Source organism: Raphanus sativus, chromosome 7 (assembly GCF_000801105.2).
Source record: "Raphanus sativus cultivar WK10039 chromosome 7, ASM80110v3, whole genome shotgun sequence".
NCBI lineage: Eukaryota > Viridiplantae > Streptophyta > Magnoliopsida > Brassicales > Brassicaceae > Raphanus > Raphanus sativus.
Window position 1 is genome coordinate 9720724 of NC_079517.1, and position 27759 is coordinate 9748482.

The 27759-nt window shown below is 35.2% G+C and overlaps 6 protein-coding genes across 10 annotated transcripts; 5 read left to right on the forward strand and 1 right to left on the reverse strand.

The window, feature by feature from the left end:
* Positions 1–1941: 1941 nt before the first annotated feature.
* LOC108832064 (uncharacterized) lies at positions 1942–5090 on the reverse strand. 4 transcript variants are annotated; one of them, XM_056990167.1, is made up of 7 exons: positions 4325–5089; positions 3765–4035; positions 3314–3439; positions 3077–3158; positions 2891–2966; positions 2668–2802; positions 1942–2218 (listed from the first exon to the last, which is right to left on the reverse strand). In XM_056990167.1, exons 1-3 carry the CDS (start codon positions 4814–4816, stop codon positions 3369–3371), a joined length of 834 nt encoding a protein of 277 aa, XP_056846147.1. In that variant the 5' UTR covers positions 4817–5089; the 3' UTR covers positions 1942–2218; positions 2668–2802; positions 2891–2966; positions 3077–3158; positions 3314–3368. The 4 variants fall into 4 exon arrangements, 3 of the variants coding, with proteins under 3 accessions (XP_056846147.1, XP_056846149.1, XP_056846148.1); XM_056990169.1 differs by having other exon boundaries at positions 3314–3539; positions 4325–5081; XR_008936380.1 differs by lacking the exon at positions 3765–4035 and having other exon boundaries at positions 3314–3539; positions 4325–4466.
* Positions 5091–6854: 1764 nt separating this feature from the next.
* Positions 6855–9413, forward strand: LOC108817760 (THO complex subunit 4C). 2 transcript variants are annotated; one of them, XM_018590546.2, is made up of 7 exons: positions 6855–7010; positions 7215–7426; positions 8211–8354; positions 8451–8519; positions 8606–8796; positions 8881–8946; positions 9046–9413. In XM_018590546.2, the coding sequence occupies exons 2-7, from the start codon at positions 7232–7234 to the stop codon at positions 9230–9232; spliced, it is 852 nt and encodes a 283-aa protein (XP_018446048.1). In that variant the 5' UTR covers positions 6855–7010; positions 7215–7231; the 3' UTR covers positions 9233–9413. The 2 variants fall into 2 exon arrangements, with proteins under 2 accessions (XP_018446048.1, XP_018446049.1); XM_018590547.2 differs by having other exon boundaries at positions 6932–7010; positions 7215–8115.
* A 621-nt stretch (positions 9414–10034) lies between these two features.
* LOC108851144 (putative F-box/FBD/LRR-repeat protein At5g44950) lies at positions 10035–12964 on the forward strand. Its single transcript, XM_056990715.1, has 5 exons — positions 10035–10664; positions 10739–10856; positions 10923–11906; positions 12027–12167; positions 12255–12964. The coding sequence occupies exons 1-5, from the start codon at positions 10552–10554 to the stop codon at positions 12600–12602; spliced, it is 1704 nt and encodes a 567-aa protein (XP_056846695.1). The 5' UTR covers positions 10035–10551; the 3' UTR covers positions 12603–12964.
* A 1063-nt stretch (positions 12965–14027) lies between these two features.
* Positions 14028–16300, forward strand: LOC108834810 (putative F-box/FBD/LRR-repeat protein At5g44950). The gene is given in 6 exon segments (XM_018608133.2): positions 14028–14234; positions 14308–14428; positions 14497–15232; positions 15235–15479; positions 15576–15716; positions 15797–16300. Coding segments are annotated over 6 exon segments (1704 nt in total). The 5' UTR covers positions 14028–14121; the 3' UTR covers positions 16145–16300.
* Positions 16301–17317: 1017 nt separating this feature from the next.
* Positions 17318–19491, forward strand: LOC108834812 (putative F-box/FBD/LRR-repeat protein At5g44950). Its single transcript, XM_018608134.2, has 5 exons — positions 17318–17542; positions 17614–17734; positions 17819–18784; positions 18874–19014; positions 19106–19491. Exons 1-5 carry the CDS (start codon positions 17529–17531, stop codon positions 19451–19453), a joined length of 1590 nt encoding a protein of 529 aa, XP_018463636.2. The 5' UTR covers positions 17318–17528; the 3' UTR covers positions 19454–19491.
* A 4888-nt stretch (positions 19492–24379) lies between these two features.
* On the forward strand, positions 24380–26532 carry LOC108816794 (putative F-box/FBD/LRR-repeat protein At5g44950). The gene is made up of 5 exons (XM_056990495.1): positions 24380–24555; positions 24652–24769; positions 24849–25805; positions 25908–26048; positions 26141–26532. Exons 1-5 carry the CDS (start codon positions 24476–24478, stop codon positions 26486–26488), a joined length of 1644 nt encoding a protein of 547 aa, XP_056846475.1. The 5' UTR covers positions 24380–24475; the 3' UTR covers positions 26489–26532.
* The last annotated feature ends 1227 nt before the right edge of the window (positions 26533–27759 follow it).

Genomic DNA, 27759 nt, shown 5'->3' on the forward strand with positions numbered 1-27759 from the left:
ACTTTTATTTAATCAATTTTTTGGAACGCATTCAATCAATTTATTTATATTTAATTTAATAATTTATATTAATATTTGTAAAATTAAATTTTGTCTTTGAATTCTCATATTTAAAGTTAAAGCGTAAAGGATTTATTATCCTTAGCTCCATATTTTTAAGTCTAAATATAGCTTTGTTGTGGTTTTATAATTCAGAATATTTTATAAAATTATTTAGAAAATAAACTCTATATCAATGATATAGAGATCTACAATCGAAGTAATAGCTCTGCATAGTTGATTTTGAGGTTATTATAAAATAAATCTAAGTTTAAATATATGCACGATACTTTAAACTTAAATATATGCGTGACAATTTGAAAGTGTAGTAGTTGAATTTTCTATTATTTGATTGAAAAGTATTAATTTTAATTACATATAAGATCAAATTAAAAATCTGGACTTCATTCTTTATTTAGCTTATTTTACATCATCATTTGGAATTAGATGAACTCTTACTTTTTTTCATTTTTCATACTTATTATCAGTTTTTTTTGTTAGCCGCAATTATTTTTCGTATCATCTTGTTTCTAGTATCATATTTTGTTTACAGCATATTAGTAACCTATTAGCCTTGTTTGGTTACAGAATATGTTGTCACATGGATGGATGTTCCTAAGCATGGTACAAACTATAATAAGTCTTACTGTGAAGATAAGTTACAGATATCAAATATCGTTCTTTTAAATGTTTTTATACCTTTTTTTTTGTCATCAGCGTAAAAACACACACTTTCATCCGGTCTCTGAAAACCATGCCGGTAACTCTGCATCCATGTAAACAACAAAAGACGGTTGTGTCCTGACACTTCGTGCTAGTCGATCCGCCTGCATATTCTGTTGTCTTGGTACATGAATAATCTCTGAGTTGATGAAGCCGTCTTTGAGGGTCTTTATATCTTCCAAATAACTTGCAAAAGCTGGTCATTCCTCTGGTTTCGAAACCATCTTTACCAATTGGGAACAATCATTCTTTGAGGGTTTTTATACCTTTAGTTTGTTAATTTTAACTTCAAAAACTTACTACTTTATTGTTGGTGTTGTATACAGATCTTCCAATCAAATTTTTTTTTTTGATAAAGAGCTTTTGGATCATCCAATAAGTTAATCTCTTTTATTCTTCACAACATGTAAGGAAAACATTTGCAAATTAAATTGTTTTGAGAACTGATTATTATATATGCATGGGTGCTGGGTGCATTGGTCACTTTTTCAATGAACACCAACACACAAATCACGTTTTAGTTTTTAATTCACTATAACTAAGCATGTATTTAGGTATTTCTTGTAAAAGGCCGATAGAATCCAATATGAAATAAATTCAAAATCAAAATAAATATAAAAAGAGATAATTTGATAAATATCCTATTTATTATTTAAATTTTCAAATTACTTTTTTCTTTTTAAAACCCACTCTTCTTAATATATATAACTGGTAAAACATTTTAATCCTGATTTGAGTTACATTTTAAAACTATTAAGAAGTAAATTTTAAATTCGAGTTTATTATTTTCCATGTTTGAAATTCATATATGTTTGAGATAAATACATATTTGTATTTTAAAAACAATTGGATGATTTTCTGAAGTATCATAAAGGTTTCTCTTACTTTTTCAGTTTAATTTGCATGATGGTTTAGCAAATAAGCTTTTATTTCAACTTTGAAGCATCCATTTGCTAACTCACTATAAGAAAAAGTAGTGTACAAATCAATATATCACTGAAAACTAATCTAAAATGGAAGGAAAGAAAAATAGAAAAACGCCAATGAAAATTCTGGAGAAACGTTATTCTTATTGATCAGTAGCCTGAACCACATAAAAGCTCAAAAATGAAACATTGCCTATTTAAGATTGATGAAAGAGAGCAAATGAATAATGTTGTCATGCCTTTAAACTGGGAATAGGTCAATTTTTTATTTTTCATTCTTAAATGCGTAGAGAGAAACAAAGTGCTATTCGGAATAAATATGTCTATGGAAGCAAGACCTCTCTTAACGTTTCTGGAATCCAATAACAAATTTAAAAATATGTTGGGAAGCAATGAAGGGAGTTAGGAAGCGAAACGTTTCCTGATGTTTACGCAGAATCTCATTGTACTTTATTTGAAAATAAAACTTCTCCACTTGAAGCTTCTCATAATCAGGGACTGAATAACCTCCAAGCATTTGCTGAATGAATCTGAAGGAAAACCAAAGGAGGATCTTAACCAAAATTCTCGAGACGTGAAATTTCCAACAACTAAAACCAAAGGATCATATAGTAGCAAGGCAAGATTTTACCGAAATCTTTAAGAACAGTAATCTTATTTCAAGACCTAAGCAAAATTCTCAACTACTTTCTAAAGAACATGATTAAATTATATATGTTGACCTAATTCATATTAGGATTTGGTTCAGAAAATGTATCACTTGGTTCAGAAAAACTGGGTTTGAAGATTATTTCACTACATCATAGTATTCACTACATTATAGCTCTAAACAAAACTCTTTTCCAAAACTTAAAAAGTAGAGGAGGCTTGTCATAAAGCTCATACAAAGGTTATTATTATTCAGAACAGATCATGTTTAAAAAATCATAATTGTCGCAAAAGGTTAAGTAATGGTGGAATACAGAAAAAGAAACTACACCTTTGGTGAGAGTATCAAGAACTCCACTCCACTGGAGTCGATACTTCGTGAAAACTTCTTTCTTGGCTTCCTTCTCCGACTCAAACCTACCAAAATTCAGAATCTAATGAAACAGATAATGGGCATCGCCAGATCCTGTGAAAAAACGAAGATGGAAATAGAATAGGTTACACATATTATTCTTTCTTTATTTCATTCAGACAGGATGGAAAGTAATATATACCAAACAAAATTTGATCTTTGATTTAATCTTTTATCTTGATGCATGGGAAGCTTCGACCTTTTAGAGACTTGAAGGGCTAAAGAATACAAATCATTCTCTAATCACTCATTCCATCAACGTAGCTACCGAATACAAATGATCATAGATATCAGAAACAAAGACCAAGATATCAGAACAAAGACCTACCCAACTGACGGCTTTGATTCTTCGTTTCAGCTAACAACGACAGACCAACTAAATAAATTTGGCTTTCAAGTGGCTTCCTCCCCTGAATAATTTAATTTAAGATCATGAGCTCCTATGAAGTTGATAAACAGTGTTAAAACTCTAAATAAATAAAAAATGGTCCATGATATACAGACTCATAAAAATGGTTTTCATCAAATAACAAAGTTATATAAGAGAGAAAGAGAATAAACATACAGTATATTCCAGAATGGAATTATGCCAGACCAACAGAGGTAGTCGTTCACATGCGTTATATCATAGACACTGAGATGAACCTGTGTAACGACATCTCCCCTATTCTCTTCACTCCCTCAATTGAGCCTGAGCTCAAAGTAGGCAACCACATTTTTACTCACAAAATTGTAACTTATAGTATCTCAATTAACAGTCACGGTAGATTCATCCCTTTCTTCCTACGACTCTGCAAGGCCAATTTTTTTTTTAAAAAAAAAAAATTTGAAATTTCATCAAATTTAGATAGAATATGTATTATCTCATTCGAGACAGAATCAAACTCGAATCTCGAAGTTCCTTACTCTAAGAACACTACATATCGGTGGGTCTGCTTCAGTTCAAAAATTATTGGTTGAAACGAAGCTTGGAAACTTTATAATGTAATAATGACAAACGATTCGGGTTCACTTACCATTGGGTTTCTTCGAGTGGGGATCGCCGATGGAGAGTCCGGAAGAGACACCGGTTTTGCCGATTGGTTCGGAGTGGAAGAGGAGACCGCCTCTTCGCCTTTTACTTTTTTCGAGTTGGGATCGCCGATCGTGAGGCCCGAAGAAACACAACACCGCTTTTGCCGATGGGTTTGATCGGTCCGGGAGAGGAGACTGCCTCGACGCCTTTTGGTTTCTTCGAGTTGGGATCACCGGAAACGTCGATTCGCCGTATGAACTCTTCGCAATATACTATTGAGAAGATACAACCACTTTTGATCGAGATAAAACTCCGAGTAAGAGTTTTATATAGAAACTCAGAGTGAGCGTTTTATATAGAAACTCAGAGTGAGAAAAGCGAAAAGATTCCACTAATGAGATTAAAGCGAGAAAGAAGTGGAGAGTGTATTGATTGATCGTGAATCAGATTCATGAACGGAAACGAAGAAGAGGAAGAGCAAAGGGTTCACAAATCGTTGTAGCAAAATTAAGGTTTGGATAAAATGAGAAAAGGGGATTTCGCGTCGAAATCAGGTCATACCTCTTCGTCAATGAGAAGCATCTCGACACCGAGCAGGACCTTCGTCTGAATATTCCAAGCCTCCCAGAAGTGGATCAGCCGGAACCGGACCTCGCCTTCGTGGGGTCCAAAGGTTACGTCTCTGAAGGACATCACCTCGCCAACCTCGCCGGAGACGATGGATTTGCCCTTATCGCGGATGAGGACAGTTGATTTGTTCCTGACACCGATCCTTACACCAGATGAAGCTCCGGTCTTTACGAACTGATGGCCTGGGCTGGATGAGATCGCCGTACCTTTTGCTGGCTTCACCGAATTCACATCGACGGGAGCGTCGCCGGAGTTGACGGCTGGGTTGACCGGACCGGATGAGGCAGACGTCGTGACCGCTGGCTTCACCGAGGAGACGACGCCGGAAGTAACACCGGATTGATCACCGGTTTTCGCCGGAGCGGAGAGGGCCGCCGATTCGCTTTTCGAGTTCACAGAGACGATCGAACCGGTTGTCTTCATCGCGAGTGAATTTGAAGAGAGGAAAATCAAAGTTGATGAATCGAGTCTCGTGAATTGGAAGGTTTATAGAGGACCCGAAGGAGGCAGCCAACGGACCCCATTAATGGGGAGGATTAAAGAGAGGGAAGAGGTGGGGAGAAATTGATTTCACAGACAATTGTCTATGAAACGGATGGAAGAAGAAGATGAACAGGTCTCAACATTGGAGAGAGCACGCGAGAGAGCAAGCGGCGTAGGGTATTCTCAGGAAATTGATGTGAGCTAAGCTAATGGGCTGGGACAAATAACGCAACTTTGAAGCCCAAACGTAATTACGGTTCAAGCCCATCTGACGCAAGTCAACAATGACGTGGAGGTTTCCTGGTTTCTGATTGGACGGAATTAAAGTGATGACGTGGACACAGTTTCCATTGAGGTTATTTACCTTTTAATATAGTATGATAATAATAATATAACCTGTCTAAAGTTTTTAACAAAATTTAGATGTTCGTGGAGAATACAGAGTATGTATGTGATCGACGGTTATATTTTCATAAATTTATGTTGCATCTCTATAAATTGCGTGTTCGCAACTTCCAATCACCATGAGGAAGGGTAGTTGTATTGAACCCTGTTAGGGACGATTAGTATAGTACTTAGGTGTATTTATTCCTTGGAACATAATTAATAGGAATCTCATTTTCAATTGCTAAAGTTCTTGATATAGTCTAATGTACATTTTTATTTTCATTCTATTCGGATTTTGATTAACAAACTAATTTATAATAACAAAAAAAAATAGAAGATATTAGCTCACCTCATAATGTTCCACAGTGCTGTTCGTTCAGAGTTTTAAATTAAGTATTACAGATGTGAAAATTTTATAATCTTTTGAATAGTGTCCATTGGAAGGATTAGAAAGAAGTACGAAAGAATATAAAAGAGATGATAGAAAATAAGAGGTGGAAAGAAAGAGGGAACAACTAAAGAGAGGTGCATCGAACATGAAGCATGACATGTAACTGATGTATTGGGGAGTGCCATAAGACCATAACACTATTGCTGCAGTATAATTCGAGAAGAGAAAATTTTGCACAACTATATGATCGTTTTTCAGACAAAGAAAACACACATGAATGTATTATGAAACCAAAATATTTTAAGAACCAAAGATATATATCAAAATATTATTTGAATTCAAAATTTCATTTTTTGAATCTTACTACAGTATAGTATGAAAATCATAAAGGAGCTAAAACTCAAAATATCATTATTTTTAGAAGAGATTTTCTTGTAACTTAGAAAACTAACTACATCGTAGTGGTTTAATGGTTTCCACTGAATAAAGAATTGTCATGTTGATCTAGACGAAAAATCAATTTTTTTTTGTTAGTTTCTCATGTGACTAAACGATAGAGATCTCTAATTCTCTTTACAAGTAATCGGGTCTGACCGCTGCCTGACCGGGCCCGGAGGAATGATCCGCGTAAGTGGAGAACCTCCGGATTATCAAAAAAAAAAAAAAAAAAATAATCGGGTCTGACTAATGTTGGTGGTTAGGCTCTAGGAATTAATCGGTTGGTTTCATCTACCAAATACCTTCGATTATCAGGAAAATAAAAAATTTAGAAAAACTAAATTTAAATTATTGCAAACACTATTTGGTTTGTCAGATAAAAATCACGAGATATGGTAGTCGAGATTTAAAAATAGATTGGTAAAATTCGTAATTAGTATCTTATGCAGGCACGCTGTGATTATGAAGGATTTGTTAGTTATTTTGTCATCAATTTGCTGGTTAAAAGCCTATTTTAAATCCTATTAAGAACTTTTTTGGGTCAAAAAAATCATATTAAGATGTGTGTTTCGCTAATTCTAGTCCTTAATTTTGTAAACACAGATTTTTTTTAGCAAAACGCGTATAACACGTCTCTTAGCTGGCAAGTTCTCTTTTATCGCCGACCCTTTGGTTTTTCCAATTAATATCTAAACTAAAAAGACGAAAAACACCCCAATAATCAAAACTATTAACAAGTTTGCCCCCATTGACCTAGACCTATTTAAATATCTCTCTCTCTCCCTCGAGCCGAAAACCACATTCCCCCTTTCTCCCAAACTCTCGAAGACGATAAAATCCCTAATTTCTCCTATCGATTCGTGCGAGCCGATCTCTACATCTCATTCATTCAATCTCTCTCGCTTGAGCTTTCATCTGGTAAAAATTTCGATCCTTCTTTTGCTAATTGTTCACCTGATTTAATTCGATTCGTTTTCACTTCTAGAGTATTGAAATCTGTAGATCTAGCGCTTTTAGATACGAGTTTCCGTCAGATCTTTGATTTGTATATATGAGATTTGAATTTATATCTCTGTGCTTTGATTTGTTAAATTTGATTGTATTTTTTCATAATTATCGCAGATTTAATTGAGCTGAAGATGTCGGACCCTTTGAGTATGTCTCTTGACGATATGGTGAAGAGGAGCAAGGCCGCTAAAAAGTCTGGTGGTAAAGGAGTCTCCCGCGGTGGATCTGGAGCTAAAGGTTTAACCGGAGGTGGAAGAGGAGCTGGTGGACCTGTTCGTAGAGGTCCTCTTGCTGTGAAGGCTAGGCCATCATCCTTTTCCAACAAGGCAAGCTCACGAATCTGGGATCTTCTCTCTGTATGATTGGAACCAAATAACGAAGCATATTGATTGATAAGCGGGTTTCTTAAGTTTCTTGGAGAAGCACTTTTGATTTTGCATACGCCTAGATGATGACACACCTTTTAGCGTTCAAACCTTCCTCTGGTGGGACTAGCAGACTACAAAGGCTCTTCTAACATGTAGTTTATGGAGAGAGTTTTCTTAGAAAAGCCTCTTCCTAGTCTCTTAGTGGTCTGTATGGCCAAATATGATGATTTCAACATGCGTAGATGAGCAGAAGTTTTTGGATTCTTTTGTCACTCATTGTACTTTAGGCGGGGGAGCTCTATTAGTCCACCTAGGGTCATCTCGATTGGTGACTTTTGTGGTGGTAGGGGGGGGGATTCAGCAAACTTAACTGTAAATACTATATCTGTGATGGCCTATCCCTTTAAGTTGAGGAATTTGCAACATGCGTGAAGTTCATGTTCATGTTCTGCCTCTTGCTACGTCTGGGGTTTCTTTGGAGTCTGATGGCGGTCTCAGTTTCTTGATTCTCCAAGGACTAAGTTTTTGGCATCAGAGACTGTGATAGCACCAGTGAGATTCGTATGAAGTCGATCAAAATTTGCTTGTTTCACTATTTCTTCGTGGAGCTATTTTCTTTGACTGGTTTAGGACTTTCAGATAAAAGGGTGGCTTCTTCGTCTTTCAAGAAATTTTGTTGATTAGTGTGCGCTTCAAGATTCTACAGACCCTTTTGGCTGACTTTATCTGTTCCACTTAACAGCTTAACCGCAGGAAGAAGAACTTGCCGTGGCAGAATGGTTTGTTTGAAGAAAGCATGAGATCCGTTGGAGTAACCGGCATAGAAGTTGGAACCACTGTTTATGTTACCAACCTCGATCAGGGAGTCACAAATGAAGATATCAGGGTATAGCCTCCGACTTCTATGGTTCAGTCAGTGCTTTGTTATTATGGTTTGATGAGGAGTTTCCTGAGAAAACGTTGTTACTACTGTGGTATCTAGGAACTCTTTGGTGAGATTGGAGAGATGAAAAGATATGCAATTCACTATGACCAGAACGGGCGTCCAAATGTAAGTTCCAACATATCTTAACTTCCGGTTTCCTTTTCTCTGCTCTAGTTTACCTGTTATTTACCGATGTACTGTGTGTGATACAGGGCTCGGCAGAAGTTGTGTACATGAGAAGAAGTGATGCATTTCAAGCTATGAAGAGATACAACAATGTCCTGTTAGATGGAAGGTCGATGAAACTGGAGATTCTGGGTGGAAACAATGGGGTTGCTCCCCTTGCAGCTCGTGTTAATGTAACCGGGTTGAACGGAAGAATGAAGAGAACTGTTTCCATTGGGTATGTAGCCATTTCTCGTAGCATAGTTTAGAATTACGCGTCTTTGATGATCAAACGTCAAGACTAAGTGTCTGATTCTTGCAGACAAGGAGTTAGAGGTGGGAGAGGAAGAGGAAGAAGTGCAGCTCCTTCTATTAGACACCTTCCAATGTATGTTTAAGACCGTTGCTCGCTTTCATCTAATCATATTTTGACCGATCAGGCATAGGTTTTATGTTCTAATCATATCATACATTCTATTAATGGCAGTGGAAACCAACAAGGAGGTGGTGTGAGAAGTGGCCGAGGAGGGTTTCGTGGTAGAGGCCGAGGCCAAGCCGGTGGTGGAAGAGGGAATAAAGGCGGCCGAGGCGGAAAGAAGGCGGTGGAGAAGTCGGCTGAAGAACTAGACAAGGATCTCGAAACCTATCACGCAGAAGCGATGAACATCTCTTAAGCAAACGCGATGTCTCTGCATCTTGATGTGTGCTTTGTCCTTGTCTAATGTTGTCTTTTTCTTTCTGGATTACCCTCTTGCTATAATTTCTTTTAGGATGCTCTGCTTTGGGTTGTTTTTTATCGTCGCTTTTACAGTCACCTTGGTTAAAGTTTAAATGAGATTTAGGTGTAAATTAAAAGCTCTCTCGCATGATGGTGTTTACTTTGTAATTGGTGAACGCTGAATTACTTATCGTCTTTCCATTCAAATTCATTGGTGCTTGCATACCGTTCCAGTACATACAACAGTTTTTAAGTAAAAAGAAAAACAATTTTCTCGTTTGAAATAAGAAGAAATTGATTTATACATAGTAAAAATTGTATTTTTTTTTTGGACAAATATAAAAATTGTATTAAGGTGCCGACTGGTTTTCCCGCTACCACCCGCAAACGCAGCTTTTGCGGTTTATAGCGGTTGTTGGCGTTTCGAAACAATCATAGAAAACGCTACAAATCGCTTCAAACCGCTCCGAACCTCTTAAAATCAAAAGCTGGTTCCAGCTAGCGTTTGCGGTTGCGGGCGGTTGCGGGAGGGTAAATTTTTTTCTTTAAAAACAGAATAAATAAAAATGATACTAAAAATATCCAATAAAAATTTTCAATTGAAATAATAGAAATTGTAAAATGTATTCATATTATATTTCAATTTATATTATAAAATTCAAAACTAAAATATTTTCTATAAATTTTTAAAATTGAATAATATGATTTTATAAATATAAATTTTATATTTATCATATTATTATGATTTCTAATATTTTTATAATTACATAAAATGTAAATATTGTTAAATTATTATTTAACAGATGTTGCGTTTTGTAGTTTACCAGTCATAAGAGTCCCGCAAACGCAACAATTTCTAACAGCTATACCAGTCGTACAAATCTCTAAAAAACGTTTAAAACCGCAACCACCCGCACCCGCAAACTCCCGCAACCGCAACCGCAACCGCTGCGGTTACACCAGTCAGGCCCGAAAAGGCAAAACAACTAAGAAAGACAATAAAGTTAATTTAGGAATATGAAAAGGAAAGAAAATATTTTCTAACGACTTAATTAACTTCCCATATTAAATTTCAAAGACAAGCTAAAAAACTCTAATTAATTTGTGAACTGGAAGGTTTCCAAAAGAAAATTCAATTAGTGAGAGACAATAGAGTTAAATTTTCAGGAAGTACATTTAACTTAAGCCGTTAAGCGTATAAAACCCCTCGTTTTTTTAATTTCCAACCATTGTCCATCCTTGCTCGTCATCCTCTTCGTCTCCGCTTGTGAATGAATGGCTGAACCTTTCGTGTTATTTCTTTCATGCCTGCTCAAGATGCAGCAGGACTCTTCTCTGGTTCAGAATCGTTTCAATGACACATTACGTCATGCTATGCGAACAAGAATGTAAGAATCTTCTTTCTTCTTCCTCCTTAAGAGTTTTTATATATTCTACGTATTGACAATCTCAATCTCTCCAGTAATGATATCTTTCAACGTCGAGTAACTCCGAGGACTGATGCTATAAGACTCCAAAAGATACTCCCTGAGTACATAAACTATCTAGAGTTTCAACTGATGAACTCGGCCAACTCAGAGGTTCGTCTCAAACTATCCATATACTCATTCTTCTTGTTATTGATGATTAGTGATTCTTGTTGCCAGGAGGAGTACTCGAATCCACGAGATCTTGAAGTCCGCCTACATTGTCTTGACAAGGAATTTAGAGAACGCTTATCTCGTCTCCGTGCTATGAGATTTTCACATGGACTCAGCGCGCTTCCGGACACTCTGATAACTCAGATACTCTTATACCTTCCTACCAAAGATTCTATCAAGACCAGCTTTATATCGAAGAGATTTAGAGATCTATGGCTTCAGGTCCCAGGACTAGATTTATGCTCCAGTGACTTACCCGCCATCAAGAACTTCATCAACAGGTTTCTCGTTGTTAACCCTAAGTCACGCCTTCAGAAGTTCAAGATAAAGTACGACGATTGGAACACTGTTTATCCCTTTATCAGTGAGTTGATCGTCGAAGTGCTTAAACGTGGAGTTGATCAACTAGACATTGGCACACTCGAGCGTCCTCTCACCAAAGATCTCATGCATTTCCAAATTTGCAAGGGCAAGACTTTGGTTTCTTTGAAGCTGGCAAACTTAGGAATAGTGCCGAATCCTCCCGAGTTTGTTGTTTCTCTGCCTTGTCTCAAGACCATGCATCTTGAGGACATTACCACCACGGATCCTTTGATCATAGAGAAGCTCATCTCAGGCTGTCCTGTTCTTGAAGATCTGACGGTGTCTAGGGTTTTTGATGACAATAATGTACCTGTTCTGCGTGTGAGATCTCTCAGTCTTAAGAGGTTTTGGGTGAAGTTTGGCCGCCAGAGAAGAGTTTTTGGTAAAGAGTATGCGGTTGAGATTGATGCTCCGGGTCTCAAGTATATGAACTTCAGAGATGATCATTCTGATAGAGTTGTGGTGAAGAATCTGAGTTCCTTGTTCGTGATCGACATTGATACACAATTCAGTCTTGTTCTTGGCAGCAGTACTAGTACCTTGCAGATGAAGAAAGCTATTATCAGTGATTTTTTAAAAGGGATATCCTGTGTTAGACATATGATCATCTCTCAGCCTACACTCGAGGTAACACATATACAGATACTCTGTGATGCATTTATAACAAACAAACAATCAATGAATTGTTATTATTTATTTTTTATTTTTTGTAGCACCAAATGAATTGTCATTATGTTCTTCTTGCAGGTCCTTAATTTTTGGATGAAACAAGGACAATTCACCAAGTTTAGTAACTTATCTCGTTTAGAGGCTTCGTTCTGCACCATCTTATTACAAACGTTACCACATTTTCTTGAAGGTTGCCCGAAGCTGAAACACCTCACATTGGTACAACATTCTTGTTCTTATAAAATTTATGGTTTTTTTAACTAAGAACGTAATACCTAATTTTTGGTTTTTAATTTTGTTGTGCAGTACTTGCTTTATTTGAAGGACTTGGAACCAGAGAACCTTGAGCTTACCGTTGTGCCTCAGTGCTTACTATGTACTCTAGAGTGTGTTGAGGTCAAAGAAGTGACCACGGTGGAGAAAGCTGGGAAGAAAAGAGCGAGGTACATCAAGAGAACCAAAGTATCGAAACACAAGAAGAAGATTTGGATTGAAGTGGTGAGGTATATTCTTGAGAACTCACTAGTCCTCAAGAAACTCGTGTTGTGTTTCTCTCCTGTGACCAACAGCGTCTTAGATATCTCAGAGGCGCTTCCTACGTTCACAATACGTTCTCCCGGATGTCAAATCTTCAATCATCTCACATCTCTTTGAAGATCAGTTTAGGAAAGGAATAATCTCTTTGAACCTTGTGCTTTTTTTTTCCTTCTCCAGTGTACAAAAAGCTTAGTTATAGTATTGCTACACTTACCTTAAGTAAATGATCACGCAAAAAAAGACATGTAAGCATTAGCAAAGCAGAGTTTAAGAATAAAACTCTTTTTTGGACTATTGAAGTCGTTTTCCTTCAGTAATTCCCAAATCCTCTACCTAGTTACAGATTCACAAGTATGTTGTCAGCCTCTTTTGCTTGTTTTCTTTTGAGACTGATTATGTTTATCATGTGCTTTAAAAACAGTAAGATAAACCAAATCAAATGTTCAACCGAAGTCGATTTCGAAAGAGAAGAACAGAAACGTCGGTCAACAATAGAAGAGAGAGTTCGACGAGAGGAGAGAGAGACCCCAATAGAATGTTGGGGGAATTAATTAGATATGTATGGAACTTTTACAACAGTTTGTAACTTGTAAGTGAATTTTGTCTTTTAAAATAAGTGAATTATCTATTGCTTAAAGAAACGTGAATTTTTGCTGTGGAAATAAAATATTTTCTAATGATTTAATGCTATATATCTATACTATTAAAGCATGATCTTATTTTTAAAATTTTGGATTCTATCCTTGAGTTTTCATCATATTTACAAGATAATACCATTTTTAAAAAATATTATTTTAATGCATTTTGAATTATGCCATTGAGTTTTCATCATATTTACAAGACAATACTACTTTTTAAATATTATTTTCGTGTATAGCATTATTTACTAATCTTGTGATCAAATATGAATATATATATGAAATTAAAAAGATATTATGTTTTTCTAATAACTATTTATTCATTTTCTTCAAACTACATTACAAAGAATTCAACAAAGTTTTAGAAATGACACATTTATTCAATTTCATATAATATTAATAAGTATTTGAATAATTTAATAAATTTTTAAAACAATTATTATTGGATTTTCTGAGTTTTTATCGGAACAGTTAGTATCAGATCACGGATTTGTAGCAAGTTTTTGTTTTTACTAAGTTTATCGATTTTTAATTAAAGATTTTTTCATAAAATACAAATCTAATTATACATGGATTGCCAGATCTATAAGTTCAACTATAGGTCAAAATCGAATATGAAAACACTACTTTAAACTCAAACATTGTATTAGAACAAACTTTAAATTATAAATTTTCCAATTAAAAACTTTAAAATTCAAGCAATTTTTTTCTCGAAATCGTCAAAAAAAACAAATGTCCGCGCTTTAAAGCGCGGATCAAAATCTAATACGCTTAACTAAAACTCAAACACACAATCTAAAAAACTATATTTAATTTGTTTAACTAAAACGTTACCAAAAGAACTTCAATTAATGAGAGACAACAGAGTTAAACTTTCAGGAAATATATTAAATTTTTATGCGTACAAAAAGCATCATAAAACCCTTGCTTGTTGATTCCGACCCTTTGTCCATCCTTGCTCGTCTTCTCCCATCATCCTCTTCCTCTCCGATTGTTGAATGGCTGAACTGTTGTTTCTTCCATTCCTGCTCAAGATGCAGCAGGAGCAGGACTCTTCTCTTGTTCAGAATCGTTTCAACGACACATTACGTCAAGCTATGCGAACAAGAATGTAACCAATCTTCTTTCTCTTTTAAAAGTTTTATATTCTTTTTTTTCACGTATGACAATCTCAATCTCTCCAGTAATGATATCGTACAACGGACGAGACCTACTCCGACGAATCCTACTAGAAGTATCCAAAAGTTTCTCTCTGAGTACATAAACTATCTAGAGTCTAAGCTGATGAACTCGGCCAACTCAGAGGTTCGTCTCAAACTTTGATAGTTTCATTCTTCTAGTTCTTCTTGATGATTAGTGATTCTTGTTGCCAGGAGGAGTACTCGAATCCACGAGATCTTGAAGTCCGCATACATTATCTTGACAAGGAAGTTAGAGAAAAATGGTCTCGTTACCGTGCTATGAGACTTTCACGTGGACTCAGCGCGCTTCCGGACTCTTTGATAGCTCAGATACTCTTATACCTTCCTACCAAAGACTCTATCAAGACAAGCTTTCTATCGAAGAGATTTAGAGATCTATGGCTTCAGGTCCCAGGACTTGAGTTCCACTCCCATGGACCCCCCGCCCCCACCTTCAAGAACTTCATCACCAGGTTTCTCAAGATCAACCGTGACTCGCGTCTGCAGAGGTTCAAGATAACGTACAACGGGCGCAGCAATGTTCCTCACCACGTGATCAGTGTCGTCATCTCCCGAGTGATTAACCGTGGACTTCAACAACTAGACGTTGGCTCACTCAAGCGTCCTCTCACCAACGATCTCTTACCTGTTAACGTTTACAAGAGCAGCACTTTGGTTTCTCTGAAGCTCTCAAACGTAGGAATGCCGAATCCTCCTGAGTTTGTTGTTTCTCTGCCTTGTCTCAAGACCATGCACCTTGAAGACGTTATCGCCAAGGATCCTCTGATCATAGAGAAGCTCGTCTCTGGCTGTCCTGTCCTCGAAGATCTGACGGTTTTTAGGGTTTTTGATGACAATGTGCCTGTTCTGCGTGTGAGGTCTCAGCGTCTTAAGAGGTTTTGTGTGAAGTTTGACCGCTCCGGGAGAATTTTGGTAAAGAGTATGCTGTTGAGATTGATGCTCCGGGTCTCAAGTATATGAACTTCAGAGATGATCATTCTGACATAGTTTTGGCGAAGAATGTGTGTTCCTTGTTCAAGTTCGACATTGATACACAGTTCAGTGTTGTCCTTGGGACTACTAGTACCTTGCAGATGAAGAAAGCTATTATCAGTGATTTTCTAAAAGGGGTATCCAGTGTAACACATATGATCATCTCTCAGCCTACACTCGAGGTAATAATCTGTGATGCCATGCATTTATAACAAAACAATGAATGAATTGTTTGTTTTTTTTGTTACACCAAATGGCTAGTAATGTTCTTCTTGCAGGTCCTTTATGCTTGCATGGGAGATGGACCGTTCACCAAATTTAGTAACTTATCTCGTTTAGAGGTTTCGTTCTGCACCGTCTTACTACAAATGTTGCCATATTTTCTTGAAGGTTGCCCGAAGCTGAAACACCTCACGTTGGTACATATTCTTGTTCTTCTAAACATTATGATTTTTGGCTTAAGAAACCTCTAATTTTGGTTTTTTATTTTGTTGGGCAGTACTTGCTTTATTTGAAGGACTTAGAACCAGAGAACCTTGAGCTTACCGTTGTGCCTCAGTGCTTACTATGTACTCTAGAGTGTGTTGAGATTAAAGAAGGGGCCACGGTGGAGAAAGCTGGGAAGAAAAGAGCGAGGTACATCAAGAGAACCAAAGTCTCGAAGCACAAGAAGAAGATTTGGATTGAACTAGTGAGGTATATTCTTGAGAACTCGCTAGTCCTCAAGAAACTCGTTTTGCGTTTCTCTCCTGTGACCAACAGCGTCTTAGAGATCTCAGAGGCGCTTCCTACGTTCACAATACGTTCTCCCGGATGTCAAATCTTCAATCATCTGACTTCTCTTTGAAGATCAGTTTAGGAAGGAATAATCTCTTTGAACCTTGTGTTTTTTTTTCTCCGGTGTACAAAAAGCTAAGTCATAGTATTGCTACACGAGTCACGACCGTAAGTTTTATATAAGGTTCCACTTTTTTGAATGACAGATCAAAAAACAAGAATGAAATAAAGGACATCAAAATGTTTTTCGGTGTGTTAAAAATCAAATCCAACACAATTAAAGAAAGTTAAAAGCTTCTCGGACAAAAAAGAGTTCTTATAGATTTTGTCACATGAACACAACACCACCGTTCAAAATCACTGTCAAGATGCTCCACATCCCCTGACTGTAATACAAATCACTCCTTATACCACAGCAAGTCGAATTGATCAATGACGATGTTATGTTCAATGATGTCACGTTCCTGCTATTACGCTAAGTTGCAACGTGTTTACTTGCCCAAGAAGAAACACAAGGCAGCCGATGGTTTATTGCGTCGAATGCAGTCGGTGGATCGGTATCAGCTTGTGTATGTCCTTAAGTATTCACGTTGTCTTTCAGCTGAAAGATATTTGTGCAGAAATTGAGCAGGATGAATTTTCTCTTTTGAAATAATAAGAAATTGACCTTTTATTAAAAAAAAGTATCAAAATTCATATATCAAAAACAAATTAAGAATGAAAAATTGTTTAAAATACCATAAATTAAGTACTATTTTTTTCAAAATACCATCAATTAAAAATATACTAATATTTGGATTTAGGTTTTAGTGATTATAATTTAGGGATTAGTATTAAAGGGTTTGGAGTTGTTCAAAAAAAAAAAAGTATTAAAGGGTTTGGGTTTATAAATATTTTTGTAAAAAATAGCTTAGTGTTATTTATCACAAATTTATGGTACTTATGAAAATACTTATTCATTAATGGTAAATTTAAAAAGTGATATTAAATCTGTGGTAGAAATAAATTTCCCAACTAAGAAAGACAATGGAGTTAATTTAGGAATATATAAAGAAAACCAAATATTTTCTAACGACTTAATTAACTTTCCATGTATGTATGCTATGTACACCTAATGAAAACTCAAAACACACAATCTAAAAAACTCGATTTAATTTGTTAAGGTTACCAAAGGAAATTCTATGATGAGAGACAATAGAGTTAGAATTTTCAGGAAATATATTTATAAAGTTATGCGTATAAAAAGCTTTATAAAACCCTTGTTTTTCTTATTCCCACCCATTAGTGTCCATCCTCGCTCGTCTTCAGACCATCCTCTTCGTCTCCGATTGTGAATTGCTGAACTTTTCTTGTTCGTTCGTTCCTTTCTTCAGTCATCCCTGCTCAAAGATGCAGCAGGACTCTTTTCTTTTCCTCCTCTGCAGAATCGTTTCAATGACACATTACGTCAAGCTATGCGAACAAGAATGTAACCAATCTTCTTTCTCCTTTAAAAGTTTTATATTTTTTTTTCTCGTATGACAATCTCAATCTCTCCAGTAATGATATCGTACAACGGAAGAGACCTACTCTGACGAATCCTACTACAAGTATCCAAAAGTTTCTCTCTGAGTACATAAACTATCTAGAGTCTAACCTAATGAACTCGGCCAACTCAGAGGTTCGTCTCAAAACGTTATACCAATTCTGATTAATCCATATATATACAGTTCACTCTTCATGCATGCTTGGTTCTTGTTTCCAGGAGGAGTACTCGAATCCACGTGATCTTGAAGTCCGCATACATTACATTGAGAAGAAGTTCAGAGAACACCGTGCTATGAGAGTTTCACATGGACTCAGCGCGCTTCCTGACGCTTTGATAACTCATATACTCTCATTCCTTCCTACCAAAGATTCTATAAAGACAAGCTTTATATCGAAGAGATTTAGAGATCTATGGCTTCAGGTCCCAGGACTAGATATAAACTCCCATGTACCCCCCGTCATCAAGAAGTTCATCTCCAGGTTTCTCGAGATCAACCGTGGCTTGTGTCTGCAGAAGCTCAAGATAACGTCCGACGGGCGCAGTGCTTATCACCATGGGACCAGGGAGTTCATCGCCGGAGTGATTAACCGACGTGGAGTTCAACAACTAGACGTTGCAACACTCGAGCGTCCTCTCACCAAAGAGCTTATGCCTGTTGACATTTACAAGAGCAACACTTTGGTTTCTCTGAAGCTAGCAAACGTACGAATGCCGAATCCTCCCGAGTTTGTTGTTTCTCTGCCTTGTCTCAAGACCATGCATCTTGAAGACATTATCACCCAAGATCCTTTGATCATAGAGAAGCTCGTCTCTGGCTGTCCTGTCCTCGAAGATCTGACGGTTTTTAGGGTTTTTGATGACAATGTACCTGTTCTACGTGTGAGATCTCACTGTCTTAAGAGGTTTTGTGTGAAGTTTGGCCGCGAGAGAATGATTCCTGGTAAAGAGTATGCGGTCGAGATTGATGCTCCGGGGCTCAAGTATATGAACTTCAGAGATAATCTATCTGATAGAGTTGTGGCGAAGAATCTGAGTTCCTTGTTCAAGATCGACATTGATACACAGTTCAGTCTTGGTATTACCACTACTAGTACCTTGCAGATGAAGAAAGCTAATATCAGTGATTTTCTAAAAGATGTATCTACTGTAAGACATATGATCATCTCTCAGCCTACAATCGAGGTAATAACAAACAATTATTGAATTGTTATTATTATTATTATTTTTTTGGTAACTCCAAATAAATTGTTATTATGTTCTTCTTGCTGCAGGTCCTTTATTCTTGGATGAATCATGGACCGTTCACCAAATTTCTCAACTTAACTCGTTTAGAGGCTTCCTTCTGCACACTCTTATTACAAAAATTGACACATTTTCTTGAAGGTTTCCCGAAGCTGAAACACCTCACATTGGTACATATTAATTCTTGTTCTTCTAAACTTTATGATCTTTTTGGCCTAAGAACATTATTACCTAATTTTGTTTTTTTATTTTGTTGTGCAGTACTTGCTTTATTTGAAGGACTTAGAACCGGAGAACCTTGAACTTACCGTTGTGCCTCGGTGCTTACTATATACTCTTGAGTGTGTTGAGATTAAAGAAGGGGCCACGGTGGAGAAAGCTGGGAAGAAAAGAGCGAGGTACAGCAAGAGAACTAAAGTATCGAAACACAAGAAGAAGATTTGGACTGAAATAGTGAGGTATATCCTTGAGAACTCGCTAGTCCTCAAGAAACTCGTTTTGTGTTTCTCTCCTGTGACCAACAGCGTCTTAGATATCTCAGAGGCGCTTCCTACATTCACAATACGTTCTCCCCGATGTGAAATCTTCAGTCATCTGACTTCTCTCTGAATATCTGTTTAGGAATAATGTCTTTTGTTACGGATTTGGTTTTATGATTCTCTGGTCTCATTTGGATTTTATTTTAAATAACAATGATGTGCTTGAGATGAATTCAATTTCGCTAAGTTTTTATTATGATAGTCATGAATAACGTTTTTCAGAATCATATCACTCCAACAATTTCTGACAAGGTTTTGACTCCGGGGTTTTTGCCAACTTTAGCGGATAAGTTATCGGATCAACTCCTTCCTCTTGCTTATTTAACTCTTTTAATAGTGTATCGCATTTATCAAGAACCGATGATATACCCTGGATTTCTAGTTGACCTACGAGTTTGTACTGCATACCAAATCCATTTTCTTTCAAAATTATCCATCTCAAACCTACCTTGAGTAAGGTTCTATATTTTTAATTTTCTTGACACGTAGGGATTCTAAAATGAGCTCAACCTAACAGGATTAGCCTTTTTTTTTGGAACACCTAACAGGATTAGCCATGTATTAAAATCTTTAACTCTAACTTTGAGACATGCATGACTAAAATGGGACTCAACATAATTAGTCTATAAAATGGGACTGAACATAATCAAAATCTCCTTTCCACCCAGAGAGAGCAGTTCAATCTCCTTACCGGCATGGCCGAATTTTTTTGCAAGAAAATATTTGATTTTGCAGTTTTGATGAAAAAATTTGATTTTCAAGTTTTAGTATGACAACAGTTTTAGCGTGAAATTTTTTGATTTTGCGTTTTTAAGGAAAAATTCATTTTGGCAGAAAACTCATTTGACGAGATTTCTTGGTGCAAAGTAGCGATGAAGCATTGCTGAAAGTGTATGAAAGAGCTACTGGCCAACAGACGAGCATTGCTGAATCGGCTATAGCTTTTGGAGCTAAGGTAGCTGAAGCATCTAAAGAAGCAATCAAGGGAGTTACAGGTACCCTAAATGAGGGAGGATCATGGTTTTATCTGGGGTTACATAAATGCTTTAGTGGATCCAAAACGGAAATACTGGCCTACATCTATGATCGACTGTGGGGTTGGTTCATTAAACTGCTTTTGCTGGGTGGAAAGGAAATCTTTATTAAGGTAATTGCGACGGCTATGCCGGTCTATGCTATGCATGTGCAATAAGTAGTGGAGTTAATTAGATACTAGATCATGACCCGCGCGCCTGCGCGGGTTTATCTTTTGATTCACATATTTTATATACATGTTGTATATTATTTAAGATTTATAATATAAAAAAGTTAGAATGATCCGGAACCAAAAAAAATCGACCCGGACAAAAAGAAATCAAATACCTACTTAGATCCAAATGTTGAGAACTCGAAGAACTCATACCTGAAATGAACAGATTTATACCCAATCCAGTGAGCTAAATTTCAAACATAATATCTTTTGTTATATTTTTAATTCATTTTTTGGGTTGGTGAGATTTACTATTTATTCGAAAGATTTTGGCTAACTTAATGGTATATATTCGTAGGTTTCTTTTTTCTGAAGAGGAAAAAAAATATTTGGGTCTTGATTAAATTTATCTTATATGACAAATTGCTGCTATAAATAATTTTTATAAAAACTAATTTGTAACAGTAATATCATTTTTGTTATAAATTAGTATATCATGGTTTATAGGTTCAAAGTATAGAGTTAGTCGTCTTCATAGTATTGCTAATATTGATAGATGCAAGTTAATGAATACAGATAATATATTGTATCATTAGTAATCTGTCGTATAATATTATATGTTAGTAGATGTATTATTAATAATCTATCTTATAGTATAATATGCTAGTAGATGTATCTAGTTTATAGTTAAATATATGTAATATAAAGAAACATGCGTAGTGGATATAATAATAAGGTAAGAAGTGAAAAACTATGGTAATAGTTGATATTAATTATTTATAAAAAGACATGTCTAATAATAAATAGATAATATAGCATTAATTACATAAGGTCCAACTTTAAAATCTACCTAGAAGAAGTTGTAATGTTTCTGTTTTAATAAGATAGACTAGGTAAGACTTGCGCCTTGCGCAGAGTTAGAGGGTTCTTAAAATATTAATGTTCTGTTTACATACTTCGCAGATTGAGATATTTTGTAAAATATTTGTTAAATAATGTTTTATTTAGAATTTTTTTTCTATTATAACAAAAGGTATGTAAAATATATTTTAATGATTTGATCAAATTAAAATTGTAAGACTATTATATATATATATATATATATATATATATAATATATATAATTAAATAATTTTATGAATATATATTAATTGAAACTTCTTACTCATACAGATTTATGATCATTTGTATTTTTCGATAAAAAAAAAAATTATTGATTACAAAATTTTTGATATGAGATTTTAAAAAGTTTTAGTAATTTTTAATTATTTAAAAATAATAATATAACATATACAAACTTTTTAAAATTGTTTGACATGATTAATGTGATTTTTTAATTTATTTAGTAGTATAAAATCTAACAAACATTATAAATGATACATTAAACGTTATCAAATATTTATTATTCAAAATCAATAGTTATCATATATTTTAATCACACATTTTGTAGTTTCATAGTTTTTGTAAAGAAAATCATATTAGGTAATTAGTAGCATGGTAATTTCGTAACATGTTATGCCAAATATATAACTAAAGCATTGTTATAATACAAAGTTTAAAATTCGGTACTATATCATACATTTATTGTATTATAAATATTGAAGGAGTTAAACATTTGTAATTTCATTACTATATATAAAGTTGCAATTAATTTTGATTGCCCGAAACTGGAAATTTTGTATCATTACATCAAGTACAATAAATGTAGATGGTAATAAAAATATACCATACACCATTTACATACCATACATACCATAAATCTGTAAAATCATTATTACTATATATTTGATCAAATGCCACCGTATATTATGCAATATATGTATATTGTGGTTGAATATGGTCTACTTATTATTATATGTATTTTTATGCAATATATATAAAATCATTATTACTATACATTTGATCATATACAATCACGTGTGTAGAATATTGATTGCCCACAATTTAAGCCTTTTAGTTCGGTAAAATCTGATGCACATAAGCATATCTTACCGAATTACACTTCTCTAAATAAGTAAAGTTTTAATTTACCGTGCACACAAAGTGTAACATTTAAAATACTACCATATTTCATATATTCCATATTTTCAAAAGTAAGAATACTATAAGTTTTAAAGATACAAAAAAAAAATCGTAAGACTTCTATCATAATAAAAGGCATAAATAATAATTAAAAAACTCATTCATATGTTAACATAATACCAGATAATGCTACATTGTTTTTTTTAAACTTGATAATACTCATTGTTATGGACTTGGTTAAGGATTTAGAGTTATATAGAACGAACAATGGCTCAAAATAGTAGTATTATTCGAAAGGATTCAGTTAGACCAATGGAACAATGAACACTGATGAAGATTAGTTAATTTTTCAATATATGAATCATTGTCATATAGAACGAAAAAATATCCTTAGATATCATGAATGTATATTCTGTTTAGAATAACTTAAAGTACACTTAAGATGTTTGTGTTGTTCGTAAGTGTCTTTAACAGAGCTTTTTTTGTAAAATTAACCAAGCAAAGCTTGAAATAATTAAACACGCCATTGAATTGAATTGGGTTTAGGTTTATCGCAACTAAATGTATACTCTGTTTCGCTACATATATCAAACCAAGGGTGTTTAAGTGTAGTATGATTCAGTGGACCTTGCTGTTTAGTTCATTTTTCAATATGGCTTTCATATTAGAGTACATCTGGCTTGTTGATCATGTTTAGGTTATTCATATCAATGGACCTTGCTGTTTGGTCTGTATGCAAATTACTTGAAGATTGCAAGTGTCAACATGAACAACTTAATAATCTCAATTTTTGGTTATTCATGTGTCTGTAATTTTATGATAGATCATTGATACAAATATTGCTGCAGGTTTAGAATGAAATGAAAGAGTTGTTTATAATGGCTCAAGTAATATATGAATTGATATTATTAAAAATCCATATCGTTTTCATCATATGCCATTGGAACAATTGAATGGTGGTTTCACATGGTGAATATTATAAAAGCAAGAGAATTAATTAAGGGATATAGGTTCGTCTCGTTTTTGTTAAAAATCAATGTCATGTTATTTTAAAATGTAAATATATTATATGGTTACCAATGGCATAGGTTGTAATTCTTCTAGTAAATGGTGGGTTTTTTTAAAGTTAGCTGAGAAGACATGTGGTGATGACACCTAAGCTAAATGGCAAACCTGTAAATAAAATACAAAATAAAGGTTAGATTTTAAAAATGCTTCTCTATTAATAAGTAAGGGATGTATGAATCTTTTACAACAGTTTTTAAGTTTAAAAAAAAAAGAAATTTCTCTTTTGAAATAAGAAGAAATTGACTTTTTATATTAAAAAAGGATATCAAAAGTCGAAACAAACGTCGGGTTGTTCGTAGCCTAGTGGCTGCTGAGCTCTGCCTTCGGGCCCTGACGTCGGGGGTTCGACCTCTACTTACCTCAGTTTGAGGATTAAAAGGTCTAAAAGTGACCAGTTGACAAAAAAAAAAAAAAAAGTCGAAACAAACAAAGAAAGACAATGGAGTTATTTAATTAAAAGAAAACAAAATAGTTTCTAACGACTTAATTCACTTTCCATATATACACCTAATTAAAAAAACACATGATCTTTTTTTTTGTCACGGTTCTTTTCTCAAACACATAATCTAAAAAACTATATTTAATTTGTTACTTAAAAGGTTACCAAAAGAAATTCAATTAATGAGAGAATAGAGTTAAATTTTGAGAAATTTATGCCTACAAAAAGCACTATAAAACGGGACCATTATAAAACCCTTGCTTTTTGATTCCCACCAATTGTCCATCCTTGCTCGTTCTTCTCCGATTATCCTCTTCCTCTCCGACTGTGAATTGCTAAACCTTTCTTGTTCGTTCCTTCATCCCTGCTCAAAGATGCAGCAGGACTCTTCTAATGTTCATCCTCGGCAGAATCGTTTCAGTGCGACATTACGTCAAGCTATGCGAACAAGAATGTAACCAATCTTCTTTCTTTCTTTTTATCTCCTTAAAATTTTTGTATTCCTTTTTCTCACGTATATATTGACAATCTCACTCTCTCCTCCATCCAGTAATGTTATCTTACGACGGAAACCTATTGGAAGGATTGATGCTAAAAGACTCCAAAATATTCTCCCTAAATACGTAAACTATCTAGAGTCTAAACTAATGAACTCGGCCAACTCAGAGGTTCGTCTCAAACTATATGATTATCCATATACTCATCATATCCTTCTTGTTATTGATTTATTTTGATTCTTGTTTCCAGGAGGAGTACACGAATCCACGAGATCTTGAAGTCCGCCTACACTATCTTGACAAGGAAGTTAGAGCCTTGAGTCATCATCGTTCACATGGACTCAGCGCGCTTCCGGACACTTTGTTAACTCAGATTCTCTTATGCCTCCCTACCAAAGATTCTGTCAAGACAAGCCTTCTCTCCAAGAGATTTAGAAATCTATGGCTTGAAGTTCCAGGACTAGAGTTACACTCCCTAGACTCCTCCAATCCACGCGCCATCAACAACTTCATCGACAGGTTTCTCGAGATTAACCGTGAGTCGCGTCTCCAGAAGTTCAATATAAACTACGACGAGTGCAGTGTTTATCTTTTCAGAATCAGTGAGTTGATCACCGAAGTGATTAAGCGTGGAGTTCAAAAGCTAGACGTTGTTGGCACAGTCAGGTACTGGCCTCACACCAAAGAGCTTATGCCTGTTGACATTTACAAGAGCAACACTTTGGTTTCTCTGAAGCTAGCAAACGTACGAATGGCGAGTCCCGAGTTTGTTGTTTCTATGCCTTGTCTCAAGACCATGCATCTTGAAGCCATTATCACCCAAGATCCTTTGTTCATAGAGAAGCTCCTCTCAGGCTGTCCTGTCCTCGAAGATTTGACGGTTTTTAGGGTTTTTAATGACAATGTACCTGTTCTACGTGTGAGATCTCACTGTCTTAAGAGGTTTTGTGTGAAGTTTAGCCGCAGCGTAAGAATTTATGGTAAAGAGTATACGGTTGAGGTTGATGCTCCGGGGCTTAAGTATATGAACTTCAGAGATGATCATTCTGCTAGAGTTGTGGTGAAGAATCTGAGTTCCTTATTCATGATCGACATTGATACACAATTTGGCACTGGTACCTTGCAGATGAAGAAAGCTAATATTAGTGATTTTCTAACCGGGATATCTAGTGTAAGACATATGATCATCTCTCAGCCTACACTGGAGGTAATACATGCATATACTCTTTGATGCATTTATGACAAACAATTAATGAATGAATTTTTTTTTTAAACACCAAATGAATTGTTATTCATGTTCTTCTTGCAGGTCCTTTATTCTTGCATGAAACCTGGACCGTTCACCAAATTTCGCAACTTAACTCGTTTAGAGGCTTCGTTCTGCACCGGTTTATTACAAAATTTGCCGCATTTTCTTGATGGTTTCCCCAAACTGAAACACCTCACTTTGGTACATTCTTCTTCTTATAAACTTTATGATTTTTTTTTTGGCCTAAGAACATATTACCTATTTTTGGTTTTTTTTTTAATTTTGTTGGGCAGTACTTGCTTTATTTGAAGGACTTAAAACCAGAGAATCTTGAACTTACCGATGTGCCACAGTGCTTGCTACGTACTCTTGAGTGTGTTGAGGTCAAAGAAGTGACCACGGTGGAGAAAGCTGGGAAGAAAAGAGCGAGAAACATTAGGAGAACCAAAGTATCGAAACACAAGAAGAAGATATGGATTGAAGTATTGAGGTATATTCTTGAGAACTCACTAGTCCTCAAGAAACTCATTTTGTATTTCTCTTCTGTGACCAACAGCGTCTTAGATATCTCAGAGGCGCTACCTACGTTCACAAAACTTTCTCCCCGATGTGAAATCTTCAATCATCTCACATCTCTTTGAAGATCAGTTTAGGAATAATAATCTTTTGTTGTGAAAAATGGAGTTTGGCCTAGCATTTTACATGATATGGTTTTATGATTCTCTAGTCTCACTTGGAATTATTTTTGAGTAACAATGATGTGTGCTTCAGAGATAATCAATGTGATAACACTTTCACCAAGATTTGTGGATGTAGATCACACTTAAGAGAAACCAGCGGATGATCTTTCACCTGAGAAGAGCATCTTTATGATGCCTCTTTTTAATCTTGTCCAGTGAAATATATATCCTAAGAGCTCTAATACCACTTTTAGTCAATTTAGGATCGATGGTTGAACTATATTGCTTACAGTTAACTGGACTTGATATAACCTTAACGTAAAGAAAACCCTCGATTTAACGACTGTTCTCCCAGTGATTTACTATATAGAGAATGTTACACAACTACTCACTTCTTAGATATTTCTTGTTCCTGTGGTGTACAATGAGGACTCCAAGGATCACAAGATTACAAGACTCGGAACCTTATCCAGTCACTATCAAATATTAGCAAAAACTGTAGAGAACTATCTCTCAGGTCTACTTCACGTTAGAGGTGGGCGTTCGGATATCCATTCGGGTTCGGTTCGGGTCTATTCGGATTTCGGGTTTTCGGGGTCAAAGAATTCAGCCCCATTCAGATATTTATAAATTTCGGTTCGGGTTCGGTTCGGGTTCGGATAACCCATTTAAATTATTTTTAAAATTTTAAAATTCATTATATACTTCAAACTTCACAAAATCTATAAACAAAAAATATATTACATATAAATTTGAATAACATGTGTCAAAATACCAAAACTTAAATATTGTGTTTTGAGTATACTTTAACTATTTAGACATATACTTTTGACTATTTATATATATTTTTCAAGTATTTTAGACAATTTAAAAGTATCATATATTTTTTGGATGCCTTTTAATACACATTAAATCTAAAATTAGTTAATATATATAGGTATATTAATTTATTTCGGATACATTCGGGTACCCGAAAAATTTCGGTTCGGATCGGGTTCGGGTTCGGTTCTTTAAATACCAAAAATTTGAACCCATTCGAATTTTTTATCAATTTTAGTTCGGATTTAGTACTACTTTTTCGGATCAGATTCGGTTCGGTTCTTCGGGTTTGATCTTTTTGCCCAGCCCTACTTCACGTACGTGATTGCCACCATTTTCCTGATTATCTCTCTGTTTTTATTTTATTGTGAGAACGATTCGAATAGACGATGGGCTTTCCATTTCCCCAACTC